The sequence below is a fragment of the Hyla sarda genome, chromosome 1 (genome assembly GCF_029499605.1).
Source record: "Hyla sarda isolate aHylSar1 chromosome 1, aHylSar1.hap1, whole genome shotgun sequence".
Taxonomy (NCBI): Eukaryota; Metazoa; Chordata; class Amphibia; order Anura; family Hylidae; genus Hyla; species Hyla sarda.
In genome coordinates this window covers 213,596,504-213,612,236 of record NC_079189.1, presented here as the reverse complement: position 1 = coordinate 213,612,236, position 15,733 = coordinate 213,596,504, and the positions used below count along the sequence as shown (strand labels likewise).

The 15,733-nt window shown below is 42.1% G+C and overlaps 1 protein-coding gene across 1 annotated transcript; it reads right to left on the bottom strand.

The window, feature by feature from the left end:
• Positions 1 to 9,129: 9,129 nt before the first annotated feature.
• On the bottom strand, positions 9,130 to 15,457 carry LOC130363089 (uncharacterized). The gene is made up of 6 exons (XM_056568436.1): positions 15,286 to 15,457; positions 15,115 to 15,182; positions 13,501 to 13,686; positions 12,058 to 12,078; positions 10,647 to 10,781; positions 9,130 to 10,066 (listed from the first exon to the last, which is right to left on the bottom strand). Exons 1-6 carry the CDS (start codon positions 15,440 to 15,442, stop codon positions 9,851 to 9,853), a joined length of 783 nt encoding a protein of 260 aa, XP_056424411.1. The 5' UTR covers positions 15,443 to 15,457; the 3' UTR covers positions 9,130 to 9,850.
• Positions 15,458 to 15,733: the final 276 nt, after the last annotated feature.

Genomic DNA, 15,733 nt, shown 5'->3' with positions numbered 1-15,733 from the left:
GATTGTGATGGTGCAAGGGTTAAAGCCGCCAGACGTCTGGGTATCCACTGCTAGTCCCATCAAGTCACCAAATTAACCCTTAGATAAACGTGTTTCACCCGAGCTGCCTTCAGAAAGGTGAGCTCATATATTTAGCGATCAAAGACCAGAGCTGATTAATTAAACATTTAATCCGATAAAAGGTATCACAGTGCTGACTATATAAAAATACAGAAACAAATGACATACAGTTACAAAAATATATAAAAGAGTTTAGCAAGTTCAGAAAGCAAAGATGAAGTTCTTACAGCGTAATATTATAGCAGTCCATGAGAGTGGGTCTCCAGCTGTTCTTAGGATGGTCTTGTCAGCTTGGGGCACAGATCTTAACAACCTGAGTCTAGCATTGTTTTTAAATATATCTATCTCCTTTTTGGAGGAACTCCATTTCCCCCTCCCCTCTGGTCCCACCAGGGGGGGCATCTCTTATCTCATATATGGGACCAGAGACCCGTTACATCCTGCTACTTCAAAGAAACTCCTGACTTCAAACAAACAACCAGCCAGGCCCCCTAATAAACTGCAATACACAAACAGGGACACACCGTCTGAATGACCCCTCACCCATGTCCTGGATAATACAGTACACACAGTACAATTATAATACACATATATGATTTAATACTCAGGCCTGGGCCTGACAGGCATCATGACCCCTAAAAATAATACTGCCAGACACTTTCCTCTGTTTGTCAGAATCCCACCCCTGTACTCCCCCCAGACCCCTTTTCCCCTCCTCCTGCAGACCCCAAGGGCTCCTCAACACTGTGGACATTTAGTTGGTAGAATGTCCGCTTGCTGCAGGCACCACAGAAGCCATTGGCGATAGGACTGCACGGATGTGCGCCATCTCTATAGATGATAACGCAGTCTGGTGGAATTCCACCAGCAGAATGGACAACATGTTTGATCTTTGGGTGTACGTCCATTCTGCTGGGGGAATTCCACTGTGGCGATTCTACAGTATGCACTGAGCAGCAGAAAACCATTACAAAAATTGGACTGCTGCAAGTAGATTTCCGCCAGAGGTTTGTCCTCAATGTGAATGGACCCCCTTTATTCTCCTGCAGACTCCTCTGCCCCCCAATACCCCTGCATTATTTATCTTTATACTTTTACGTCCCCCCAGACCCCTCTGTCCCCTTCTGCCTTAACACTCCCTACCCGCATCATTCATCTCCCCCAATACCCTTGCATCATTCATCACCCCCCCAAGACCAGACCCCTGCATCATTCATTCCACCCCAAGACCAGACCCCTGCATCATTCATCTTCCCCCCTCCACACAAAGACCCCTGCAGCATTCATCTCCCCCACAGACCCCTGCAGCATTTATCCCCCCCACCCCCAGGACCCCTGCAGCACTCATCCCCCCACCCCCAAGACCTCTGCAGCATTCATCACCCCCCAAGACCCCTGCAGCATTCATCACCTCCCCCAAGACCCCTGCAGCATTCATCACCCCCCAAGACCCCTGCAACATTCATGACCCCCCCACAGCCCCCTGCAGCATTCATCACCCCCCCCCCAAGACCCCTGCAGCATTCATCACCCCCCCCCAAGACCCCTGCAGCATTCATCACCCCCCAAGACCCCTGCAGCATTTATCACCCCCCCAAGACCCCTGCAGCATTCATCACCCCCCCAAGACCCCTGCAGCATTCATCACCTCCCCCCAAAGACTCTTGCAGCATTCATCACCCCCCAAGACCCCTGCAGCATGCATCACCCCCTCAAGACCCCTGCTGCATGCATCACCCCCCCAAGACCCCTGCAGCATTCATCACCCCCCCCCCAAAGACCCATGCAGCATTCATCACCCCCCAAGACCCCTGCAGCATTCATCACCCCCCCAAGACCCCTGCAGCATTCATCACCCCACCCCCCCAAGAACCCTGCAGCATTCATCACCCCCCATCCCCCCCAAGACCCCTGCAGCATTCATCACCTCCCTCCAAAGACTCTTGCAGCATTCATCACCCCCCAAGACCCCTGCAGCATGCATCACCCCCCCAAGACCCCTGCAGCACTCATCACCCCCCAAAGACCCCTGCAGCATTCATCACCCCCCAAGACCCCTGCAGCATTCATCACCCCCCCCCCAAGACCCCTGCAGCATTCATCACCCCCCCCCAAGAACCCTGCAGCATTCATCCCCCCCAAGTCCCCTGCAGCATTCATCACCCCACCCCCAAGACCCCTGCAGCATTCATCTCCCACCTCCCCCCATCGCGGATGACCCAGCCCCCCATACTTTGGCAGGGGCAGGGCCGTTTTTTCATTGGTCCATGTCAGCTGTCACTCACCGTTACAAGGCATGGTGGGTGAACACGTCACTGGGACCTCCAAAGGTCCTAAAGCAAAACCATAGAGTTTTCCACTTGATCACATGACCTGCAGGTCCTGTTACGCTACAAACAGGTAGACAATTCAATATATACACTTTTCATACTTATAACTGTATAAATATCAGATAGAACTACTATACATTTAGTGGCTAAGTGAGAGGTGACAAGGGGAAGACTAGAAAAGAGGGACCCCGACATCCTAGGGACTCTGACTATGGGGACCTCTACATAGGTAACATATAAAATACGGTACCGGGATACCACAGTTGTAAATATAAATGTACTTGTTGTCTTTTGCGGGACATATTACAGTTTTCACTACATATATATATGATTACTTTTGCAACAAACAATGGGCTACTGCTGCCTGCCATATTTAACCACTTAAGGACGCAGGACGTACTCAAACGGCCCCTTTTCCGAGTCCTTAAGGACTCAGGACGTTTGAGTACGTCCTGTCAAATCCCGGCCCCCCGCCGCTAGCTGGAGGGGAGCCGGTGCCCGATGCCTGCTGAAATCATTCAGCAGGCATCGTGGCATATCGCCCAGGGGGGTCATGATGACCCCCCCCATGTCGGCGATGGCCGCAGATCGCTGGCCAATTCAGTCCAGCTATTTGCGGCAGATTCCGGGTCAATCGGGTCTCCAGTGACCCGGTGACCCAGAATTACAGGCTGTTCGGGGCCGTCAGAGACGGCCCCGAACAGCCATAGCCAGCAGGGGTGAGGTGGCACTGGTGCCACCTCACGATCGCCCTGATTCGTCGGCTGGTTTCCCGGCCGACCAATCAGGGCGCCTGCTGCGGTTGTCACTCCCGCAACCCGCTCCTCCCCTCTTCCGGAGGACGTGAGCGGGTGCAGGAAGAAGACCCCGGGAGCTTGGGACCCCGATCACCGGCGTCAATGTTGGGATCGGGGCCCCAGGAGCATCGGCATGCTGGGACTTATAGTTTTGCAACAGCTGGAGGCACATTTTTTCTATGGAAAAGTGTACCTTCAGCTGTTGTATAACTACAACTCCCAGCTTGCACAAACAGCTAAAGTGCATGCTGGGAGTTGTAGTGGTGCATCTGTTGGTTGCATAACTACAACTCCCAGCATGCCCGTTGGCTGTCGGTGACTGCTGAGAGTTGTAGTTTTGCAACAGCTGAAGGCACACTGAGTTAAGTAGCAAACCAGTGTGTCTCCAGCTGTTGCATAACTACAATCCCCAGCATCCCCAGCCAAAGTAGTATGCCTCCAGCTGTTGCATAATTACAAGACCCAGCATGCCCTTCCGCTGTCCGTACATGCTGGGGGTTGTAGCTTTTGCAACAGCTGAAGGCACACTGGTTGCAAAACACTGAGTTTGTTACCAAACTCGGTGTTAGACCGTACATGCTGGGAGTTGTAGTTTTGCAACAGCTGGAGCTATTCCTCCCCCCCCCCCCAATGTGAACGTACAGGGTACACTCACATGGGCGGAGGTTTACAGTAAGTATCCGGCTGCAAGTTTGAGCTGCGGCAAATTTTCTGCCGCAGCTCAAACTGCCAGCGAGAAACTACTGTGAACCCCCGCCCATGTGACTGTACCCTAAAAACACTACACTACACTACCACAAAATAAAATAAAAAGTAAAAAACACTACATACCCCTACACAGCCCCCTCCCCTCCCCAATAAAAATGAAAAACGTCTGGTATGCCATGGTTTCCAAATCAGAGCCTCCAGCTGTTGCAAAACAACTACTCCCAGTATTACCAGACAGCCACTGTCTGTCCAGGCATGCTGGGAGTTTTACAACAGCTGGAGGCCCCCTGTTTGGGAATCACTGGCGTAGAATAACCCTATGTCCACCCCTATGCAATCCCTAATTTAGGCCTCAAATGCGCACTCACTTTGGAGCCCTGTCGTATTTCAAGGCAACAGTTTAGGGTCACATATGGGGTATCGCCGTACTCGGGAGAAATTGTGTTACAAATTTTGGGGGTATTTTCTGCTTTTACCCTTTTTAAAAATTTAAAATTTTTGGGAAAAGAAGCATTTTAGGTAAAAATAAATTATTTTTTTTTACATATGCAAAAGTCGTGAAACACCTGTGGGGTATTAAGGTTCACTTTACCCCTCGTTACGTTCCCCAAGGGGTCTAGTTTCCAAAATGGTATGCCATGTTTTTTTTTTTTTTTTTTGCTTTCCTGGCACCATAGGGGCTTCCTAAATGCGGCATGCCCCCAGAGCAAAATTTCCTTCAAAAAAGCCAAATGTGACTCCTTCTCTTCTGAGACCTGTAGTGCGCCAGCAGAGCACTTTTCACCCCCATATGGGCTGTTTTCTGAATCGGGAGAAATTGGGCTTCAAATTTTGGGGACTATTTTCTGCTATTATCCTTTTTAAAAATGTAAAACTTTTGGGAAACCAAGCATTTTAGGGAATTTTTTTTTTTTTACATATGCAAAAGTCGTGAATCACCTGTGGGGTATTAAAGTTCACTTTACCCCTTGTTATGTTCCCCGAGGGGTCTAGTTTCCAAAATGGTATGCCATGTGTTTTTTTTTTGCTGTTCTGGCACCATATGGGCTTCCTAAAGGTGACATTCCCCCCAAAAACCATTTGTCGCTCCTTCCCTTCTGAGCCCTCTACTGCGCCCCCCGAACAGTTAACATAGACATATGAGGTATGTCCTTACTCGAGAAAAATTGGGTTTCAAATACAAGTAAAGATTTTCTCCTTTTTACCCCTTGTAAAAATTCAAAAATTGGGTCTACAAAAACATGCGAGTGTAAAAAATGAAGATTGTGAATTTTCTCCTTCACTTTGCTGCTATTCCTGTGAAACACCTAAAGGGTTAAAATGCTGACTGAATGTCATTTTGAATACTTTGGGGGGTGCAGTTTTTATAATGGGGTAATTTATGGGGTATTTCTAATATGAAGACCCTTCAAATCCACTTCAAACCTGAACTGGTCCCTGAAAAAAAGCGAGTTTCAAAATTTTGTGAAAAATTGGAAAATTGCTGCTGAACTTTGAAGCCCTCTGGTGTCTTCCAAAAATAAAAATACGTCAATTTTATGATGCAAACATAAAGTAGACATATTGTATATGTGAATTTAAAAAAATTATTTTGAATATCCATTTTCCTTACAAGCAGAGAGCTTCAAAGTTAGAAAAATGCTAAATTTTCAAATTTTTCATAACATTTTGGGATTTTTCACCAAGAAAGGATGCAAGTTACCACAAAATTTTACCACTATGTTAAAGTAGAATATGTCACGAAAAAACAATCTCGGAATCAGAATGATAACTAAAAGCATTCCAGAATTATTAATGTTTAAGGTGACAGTGATCAGAATTGCAAAAAATGTCCGAGTCCTTAAGGTGAAAAAGGGCTCAGTCCTTAAAGGGTTAAGGGAGTAGCATTGGGCACCCCCTAAATCCAGCCCACTTTTTAGAACAGTGACATGGAGTGGATAAAACATACATTAAAATATGGTAGAACACATTTTTTATTATAAAATAAACAAAAAAAATTGAATTTTTGAGTTGAGATCAGAACATAGTTGATGGCATATCTATTGAGGGGGCTAGAAGGTACTCTAACAGATGTGCCTGCTTTTGGTCATCTTCCCCTTCTACACTCCTCGCTGGTTGAGACTTTATGAGAGTTTCAGATGTTATCAGGAAACTGGAAAGAAGTCAGATAAATAAAAAAATATTTCTTCTTTGTGCAATTGTAGACTAGTCTATGAGAAGATCATTCCTGAAAAGTTCTTACCTCTAGATGGTGAAAGAGCCCCAATAGTTGTTGTAATGGCCCCATATATGTTACTTGTTGCTGCAGATGTTACTTGTAGCAGTGGCGTTGCTATTGAGGTGCGGGGTGACACCACCAGGGGTTAGAAGTTTTGCTGCCCAGCTATGCCACCTGTTGGAAACCAACATTGGCCATACCAGTGTTAGGCTGTATTCACATTACGTTTCGTCACTACGGCTGCCAGCTCCGGCTGAGAAATTTCTAAAAATTTCAAATCCTTCCATGCCCGTTTACTCCTGAGGACATTACGGAAGTAACGAAACATGTAGAGGGGGTAGTCTTAGGTTTCAATTAGCAGTCCTAATTGTGTGTTATCATTGCAATCAGTCAGGGCATCTGCAGGCCACTGGTGATTGCTGACTCATGTGACATGAACAGAGGTGTCTGTGATGATATACATGTATTGGAACATTCACATTATAGTACTGTGTTTTTAAACAGATTCTAGCTAACACCAATCTCATTTATTATTAACACAATAAAAGTTGAGTTTTAAGGGGTGGGAATTTAACCCCTTAACGACACAGGACGTATATTTACGTCCTGCGCCGGCTCCCGCGATATGAAGCGGGATCGCGCCGCAATCCCGCATCATATCGCATCGGTCCCAGCGCTAATCAACGGCCGGGACCCGCGGCTAATACCACACATCGCCGATCGCGGCGATGTGCGGTATTAACCCTTTAGAAGCGGCGGTCAAAGCTGACCGCCGCTTCTAAAGTGAAACTGAAAGTATCCCGGCTGCTCAGTCGGGCTGTTCGGGACCGCCGCGGTGAAATCGCGGCGTCCCGAACAGCTGATCGGACACCGGGAGGGCTCTTACCTGCCTCCTCGGTGTCCGATCGACGAATGACTGCTCCGTGCCTGAGATCCAGGCAGGAGCAGTCAAGCACCGATAATGCTGATCACAGGCGTGTTAATACACGCCTGTGATCAGGATGAGAGATCAGTGTGTGCAGTGTTATAGGTCCCTATGGGACCTATAACACTGCAAAAAAAAAGTAAAAAAAAAGTGTTAATAAAGGTCATTTAACCCCTTCCCTAATAAAAGTTTGAATCACCCCCCTTTTACCATAAAAAAAATAAAACAGTGTAAAAATAAAAATAAATAAACATATGTGGTATCGCCGCGTGCGAAAAATGTCCGAACTATAAAAATATATAATTAATTAAGCCTTACGGTCAATGACGTACGTGCAAAAAAATTCCAAAGTCCAAAAAAGCGTATTTTGGTCATTTTTGATAACGTTAAAAAATGAATAAAAAGTGATCAAAAAGTCCGATCAAAACAAAAATCATACCAATAGAAACTTCAGATCACGGCGCAAAAAATGAGTCCTCATACCGCCCCGTACGTGGAAAAATAAAAAGTTATAGGGGTCAGAAGATGACATTTTTAAACGTATAAATTTTCCTGCATGTAGTTATGATTTTTTCCAGAAGTGCGACAAAATCAAACCTATATAAGTAGGGTATCAATTTAACCGTATGGACCTACAGAATAATGATAAGGTGTAATTTTTACCGAAATATGCACTGCGTAGAAACGGAAGCCCCCAAAAGTTACAAAATGGCGTTTTTTTTTCGATTTTGTCGCACAATGATTTTTTTTTTCGTTTCGCCGTGGATTTTTGGGTAAAATGACTAATGTCACTGCAAAGTAGAATTGGCGACGCAAAAAATAAGCCATAATATGGATTTTTAGGTGGAAAATTGAAAGGGTTATGATTTTTAAAAGGTAAGGAGGAAAAAACGAAAGTGCAAAAACGGAAAAACCCTGAGTCCTTAAGGGGTTAATAAGGGTTTTTGTGATCAAGGGGTTACCCCTGGTCAATTGGTTCCTGTATGTTTCGGACCCTAACCCATTCTGGGGAATTTTGTTTTTGGTGAAAACTGCAATTTTACAACTTTTGGAAGGTTTGGTTTGCCCAAAACAATACCCAATTTATATAGTTTTCTATTTTCACTTTGCAAAAAGTGGAATGCCACATAACGCATGAAGCTTAGCTTTTGCCTCTTCTGTACATGCCTGTAAACGGATGTTTTAAAGGAATCAATAAAGCCTGTGAATTTTATCCACTTTACCTACAAGCGCTGGACTTTTTCTCTTTGATCCCTGAATATTTTACTGCCACATACCAAACCCTTTGAATATAATACTGCCACACACTAAACCCTCTGAATATGATCATGGGTACAGTACTGAGTGGCGCGATGTACACATGAATTGCCACTCACTTTATCTTGTGGAGGGGGGGGGGGAGTTTTCCTTGGCTGCCTTAGGTTAGCGCCGGCCCTGTGCTGCTGTTGGGGGCTCCTACCTAGACAGGCCCCCCCCCCCTGCACCGCGGGGGCTGCGGGGGCCTCTGCTACGCCACTGATTGCCGCAGTTCTCTGTAAACCCTAAGGCATATGAGCACTGTAGACATGGAATATTGTGAATTGCATTACTGCTACATTAAATGTAAGGCTCTTTTTTTTATTTATTTTTTATCAAAAAGTGCCTCTCATCCACCAAATGGTGGCACCCTAACATTTAAATGAATCAACTTAAGGCCTACAAACTGGGTGCATGCAAGAACATCCTAGGGACATGTGAAATATTTTTATCAGTAGAGGTCTGAGTGCCGATCATTAGAACAAGATAGGGGAGAAGTGTGCAGCCATGTGCTTTTCTTCCCACTCTATGTAATGTGACCAGGACAGTCCTATAGACTTACATTATTAGACCGTCCTGGTCCTATGACACAGCTGGGAGAGAATGTGCACTTCTGGTTCACCCTACTGATTGGTCGGAGTCTGGACACTCAGAACCATATCGATTTAAACTTATCAAAACATTTTTCTTTATTATAACAGGTACACTTTAAGATCTGTGCCATCACATATGTCTGCGTAACTACAGTTATAATATTCTTGCCCTTATAAATCAACACAAAACACAATATTTGTCTTGTTTAAATGTTTATTACACTTCAACTAAAAATTACCAAAATGTGTTATTGATGTAAATGCGATACAGAGGAAGTGTCAGAAAAAAACATGTAAAACATAGGCAGTTCATTCTATACAGTTAATTAAACATTACAATCAAGTATTAATGCATGCAGTAGAAAGATCTGCATTTCTGCAATGCAAAAGACACTGGAAATTGCATACATGTCCCTAGTGTTATAGAAGTAGTCTCTAAGAGAAGTGTTCATTACACGTCAGCAGCCGATACATTGACATTGATACCCATCATTTCAGTTAGCTCTCCTCAGGGCAAGCACAGTAACAATGCTTCTGGTGGTGAGGATACATAAACAGCCTGGTATAAGATTGCCTTGAAATAGTCTTAATAGCTTTTGTTTAATCCATCCTACTAGTATGTCACAAATGTGAATACTGATGAACCACAATTGATCTCAATTTTTGTATTTTTATAGCAGCTAGAGTCGTAGACACTTGAATAAACTGGTGTTGGGCTGGTTCTACACCTTGAGGGAAGAGAGAGCTCCCTATTAAAACTAAGACTAGCTTGGTGACTAAAAATATTACTTGTAAATAAATGAGAAAAAGACTTTGGTTCTTCATTATGTATGCACTAAACTTGGAGCAGGCTCAATAAAGAATTACATTGACAGAACAGAAATCATTCAAACAAAAGATAATGTGAGGATAGACCGTCATGCTTAGGGCTGGAGGACAGGAGTTGTCCTTTCCTCTGAGCTTTCTTCCGATGTGTCTGGATCTGCTGTAGTGACACTAAGGATGCCTTGTAGAAGGTTGTTGGTGGTGTTATGTTCATGGCTGTCTTCTTCTGAACTCTCCGTTGGGTGGGACTGGTGACTTGTGCTCTCGGTGGTCACACTCTCTTCAGAGTAATGTGAGGTGCTTCCATGGGCAGTCTGTGATAAGAAATAAATATTTATAAAGCACTCCCTCAAGTTAAAAAGGCCTCAAGTTACAACATTTTTAAAATACAATGGTCTTTCCTGGACCAAAAAGCACCTACCTTCTATGTATAAAGTGATGTGTAGCTTCTAGCAGCTATTTCCAACTTTTGTATGGAAGTATTTGCTTTATCTGTATTAGTTATCTGACTATTATTCTTTAGTCACCATGTTTTTCTTATTTTAGGATTGCATTTTGGGACTTCAAAACCGATTACATACTTGTTTTCTATAGAATTTAAGTCTCAAGAAACAATATTTTCAGAGCTATTGCGCTCTAACCATCAGCTATTGTGCATGGTGTATTACCTTCACTAAACTTCACTTCACTAAAACCATCACAAAATTCTTAAAACATGTTTAAACAGTGGCTCATTTTATGATGACAAATTCCCTTTAAAGAGGTAATAACAATAATAATTCTTTATTTATATAGTGCACACAGATTCCGCAGCGCTGTACACTCCAAAAGGATTTGGTATTCACACTTGTCCTCTATCCTGTGGATAGAAAATGAATTTAAGGCATTTGTTACCTGTTCAAGAGCACGTCTACGGCGAAAGGAGTCACCCCTTGCTTGTATAAGTGTTGTTTCATCAGGAGTAGGGACTGTTCGGACCTCTTCTGATGAGGAAGAAGAGTCTGTGTGGCTTTCAATTGAGCTTGTGTCCTATAAAAATATGAAGGAAACAAACAGAGCATGTGCTTATTTACAACTATTTATACTGCTTATTTACAACAATTTATACTGCATAGACAACATCTGCATGGAGTTTGGATGCTCGGCCCTGTTTGAATTGATGTTCCCTTTATTGACATCTGGTATGTATGTATGGTTTTGAGATAGGGATATTAGACTGTAAATCCCCTTTGGGACAGGGACTGATATGAATGATGGCAATCTCTGTACAGTGCAGCAGAATATGTTGTTCACATGTAATAAGCAGAAAGTAAATGTAAATATATCTGATAGAATACAAGCTGTACCTAATATGTATTTTGAATTCTATATAAAATGTTCATCACAATGGACCTTATAAATGCAGAGTAAAAGAAAAGTAGCCAATGGTTTTGGTATGTGTTAGATTCTCTTTATAGGAATCTAACCATCTTTAGATTGTTAAAGCGCGAGTCGTCCCATTATTATGGTGGATGCTCCGTTATGTATTATGTGCCCCTTTTCTTTGTAATCCTATCTGTGATCATAAGGAAAACTGCTGGAAAGTGATCTGTACAGACAGGAAGTGTCAGCTTGAAAAACCCGAAACTCTTAGTAAATGAGGCCCATAATGTTAAAAACATTCTATACACATTTTTTTAACCAATGTATATTGCAAATATACATATAATGGTATTTTCTGCATAATATAAAAACTGTTTGCTAATGAAAGGTATACTTTAAAGCAGACATGTCAAAAGTTTTTATCAGTGGGGTCTCAGGCCCTAAGTATAGCTGGGTGACGTACGAGTCACTGTGCTTTACTCCCGGCTTGGTACTGAATCCATCATGTTGCAAGTGATGGGCTCCATGCACTGTAATGGAGTCATCTCTGCTTGGTCAGGGAGTAAATCATGCTGCTGCATATTTCACATGACTATGATGTAGACATTATCTAGAAACTCCAACAGATCAAAACTTTTGACAAGTCTGCATGACATGTCAATAGTTTATATTTTTTAAGACAGTTACACTTTACGTGCAGCTGATCAAGCAGATCTGACCACTACAGTAATACTGACCACGAACAGTTAAGCATATGGATGATCACTTTGTCAGCATTCTGTCAGACTAAACTGGCTGTTCAAGAACAATTGTTTAAAGAGATTCAGGGGAATTCATACTGCAAACCATATTTGACAATCTCTCATGACTGGCCAAAAACCTATTTTGCATCGTTAATCAATACAGTCATTGGTTAAAACTGGTACATTGGTCGAGTACTAACCTGGGGTGAAGATTCTGAAGACTGGAAGAAATAAAAACATGAAAGAAAGTTACTTCAAAAGATAATAAATACATGTATGTTTAATATTAGCAATTATACAGGCTTATAACATGTACACTGTGTGATGGGTTTTTAGAAAAGTAAGAGCTGGTAATCTTATTGGTTGCTGTAGGAGGGCCTAGACTTTCCTTATGCAATAGGTTTCATACATTTTTTCTATTGTGGCATTTGGGGAGTTGATATCAATAGTCAGTATTTTAGTGTAAAATCATCATAGTTACAAAAAAATTATTTCCATTACTGCAAAATGTCATAATGAAATGCTAGATTTTACATATCTTGAATATACTGCCAAGTTAGTGCCAAAATAGCTTAAAGGGTTATTCCGGAGGGAAATAAACATTTTCAAAACAACTAGTGCCAGACTGTTATACAGATTTGTAAGTTATTTCAATTAAAAAATCTTAAGCCATTTAGTACTTATCAGCTGCTGTATACTACAGACAAAGTTGTGTAATTCTTTCCAGTCTAAACAGAGTGCTCTCTGCTTCCACCTCTGTCTGTGTCAGGAACTGTCCATAGCAGGAGTAAATCCCCATTGCAAAGCTCTCCTGCTCTGGACAGTTCCTGACATGGACACAGGTGTCAGCAGAGAGCACTGTGGTCAGGCTGGAAAGAAGCACACAACTTTCTGAGCATACAGCATGTTGTTTCCACTGGAGTACCTGTAAAGAACTACACAACTTCCTCTGGAGCATACAGCATTTTTTTCCCCACAGGAGTACCCCTTTAAGGTAGTCTTTCTGCAGGGATCTATAGTCTTAATTATGCATGTAATGTAACCATTCTATTTGTTTATTGGATACAGAAAACTGCATTTGCAATAGTAAAAGTTATGCAAGCAATATAGAAATGATGCATCTAATATTATGACAGATAAACACAGACATTAAAGGGGTACTCCACTGAAAAACATTTTTTTTATCAACTGGTGCCAGAAAGTTATACAAATGTGTAAATTACTTCTAAATCTTAATCCTTCCAGTATCTATCAGTTGCTGTATAATCCACAGGAAGCTCTCTTTTGAATTTCCTTTCTGTCTGACCACAGTGCTCTCTGCTGACAACTCTGTCCATGTCAGGAACTGTCCTGACCAGGAGAGGTTGCTATCAGGATTTGCTCCTACTCTGGACAGAGGTGTCAGCAGAGAGCACTGTGGTCAGACAGTAAGGCAATTCAAAAAGAAAACAACTTCTTGTGGATCATACAGCAGCTGATAATTACTGGAAGGGTTAAGATTTTTTAATAGAAGTAATTTACAAATCTGTTCAACTTTCTGGCACCAGTTGATTTACATTTTTTTCCCCAGTGGAGTACCCCTTCAAAGTTTGGACCACAATAATAGATAATAGTATAATATTTTACTGCTAGAAAACCCTTACCCCTTTAAGTGCACGTCTAAGACGTAAACTGTCTCCTCTGGGAAAATCTTCTGTAATGATAGACTGAACTGTTGCGGTGTTAACAGTAGGGGCAGTCCTGAATCTTTCTTCTGATGATGATGAGGAGGAGGAGGAGGAATCTGGGTGGGATTCTGATATAGACTTGCTGTGGCTCTCACTTGAGTACTAAAATGCAATGGCAATACAACATGTATAGATGATAACTGGTGTAGAAGCAATGTATAATTCAATTCTATTTCTTTGCAGTGGTATTGGTCTTCTAACTTATAGACATCAGTTTCTCTGTCTAAGCCTGCTAGGTAGTAAATGGTTGCCATGATCATTCCTACAATCTATTATTGCATATACTGTTACTACTTTATGCAGGTATAAAGCTGATCATGCACAGTTAAGCCCACAGTTTTTGGGGTGCATGGGATGCCTCTCTCCTGACAAAATATTTTTTTTTCTTGTGGTGATAAGCCTCCAACAGAGGTGTCGGGCAAAAACCCCCCATCCCTTCATTAAAATTACATACACGACCAATTCAATTGTTCACATATATAGGGGGGATTAAGACATGGCTGACAGCTGACAGCTACCTAAAATATATGGCCATCTGACATATGGCGAAGCACTGCATTGGTATCCTTGAGAAAAGTAATTGACAAAAATAATATTCTTCACAAGGCTACCATTAAAGGGGTACTCCCGTGGAAAACTTTTTTTTTAAATCAACTGGTGCCAGAAAGTTAAACAGATTTGTAAATCACTTCTATTAAAACATCTTAATCCTTCCAGTACTTTTTAGGGGCTGTATACTAAAGAGAAATCCAAAAAAGAACTGCATTTCCTGTGATGTCATGACCACAGTGCTCTCTGCTGACCTCTGCTGTCCATTTTAAGAACTGTACAGAGCAGAAGAAAATCCCCATAGCAAACATATGCTGCTCTGGACAGTTCCTAAAATGGACAGCAGAGGTCAGCAGAGAGAACTGTAGTCATGAGATCAGAGGAAATGCATTTCTTTTTTTGGATTTCTCTTTAGTATACAGCCCCTAAAAAGTACTGGAAGGGTTAAGATTTTTTAATAGAAGTGATTTACAAATCTGTTTAACTTTCTGGCACCAGTTGATTTAAAAAAAATAAAATAAGTTTTCCACGGGAGTACCCCTTTAAACGTACTACCTTATTGGATTGTAACTATGGATTGTAGAATCTGTCAATACAGACAATGAAGCAACAGGAATTATAAAACACTAATATGATGTGAAGAATTTGAATTTGAAACTTCCTGAATCAATAACAGACAGTCATGTATGCCCGTACCAGCCTGTGGGCAATAACTAGTAAAATTCTGTCATCTTATATAGTATTACTATAGCCCAATCTTAGATTAAGCATATCCTTATGAATTCAACTCAATTTAGCTGCAAAACAGGGGACTTGACATAAGAATGATACAAATGAAATTAAAATAAACTAGTATTTTAATCTCTTATAATATAATCCACAATTGTAATCAAAATATTGATAAATTAGCATCATTGCTTTCATTCTATAACTGTAAGGTATTACACATAAGGAATAGATAAGAATAGAGAAGCTGCTCACAGGTAATGCGCAGGCCATGCCTATGAGGCAGACGATGAACACAGCAGTTTTCATTTTCAGTTCAATATCTAAAAAATAATAAGATTTATTTATTAAATTAAAAGAAGATCTATTTTCTCTTATTGGAATAGTCTTTTAGTATGCAGCAGAATAGCCCTTGCTATACATTACCTTGTCTGCAGTCTGGATGACGCTGCAAATCACCGAGGGCTCTTTTCCAGTATTCAGCAGTGGATGATGTGAGGAGCACAGCAATGTTGTGTTGTGGAATGGGCCAGGTCTCGCAGAATTTAAACCAAGTCCACAGGCATGAGTAGCCAATCAGCATAAAGCAAGGGTTGTGACACCGTGAGGTTCCTGACCACCTGATCTGCCCCCACTCACCCACACTTCCCCTTGGTTTGTGGTTTTTCTGTCAACAGAACGTGAAGGTTCTGCACTCACATTACTGTGTGTCTACAGTATAATTAGTTACTGTCGTTCGGATGCATACTATTTAGCAATATGTAGGAAGTTTAAGCCGTGATTTGATTCTGTTTTTCTGAAGAAACTACGTTGTGGTCAAAGAATTTACCTGTCCTGATCACTGTGTGTACTGTGTGTGATGAGTAATATAAAC

Excerpts from the sequence above, each read along its gene's own strand:
- LOC130363089 (XM_056568436.1), bottom strand. The coding sequence starts at position 15,442 with ATGCTGATTGGCTACTCATGCCTGTGGACTTGGTTTAAATTCTGCGAG. Across the intron at positions 15,183-15,285 it reads TCATCCAGACTGCAGACAAG|ATATTGAACTGAAAATGAAA; the intron begins GTAATGTATAGC and ends ATTATTTTTTAG. Across the intron at positions 10,782-12,057 it reads CTTCAGAATCTTCACCCCAG|GACACAAGCTCAATTGAAAG; the intron begins GTTAGTACTCGA and ends ATATTTTTATAG.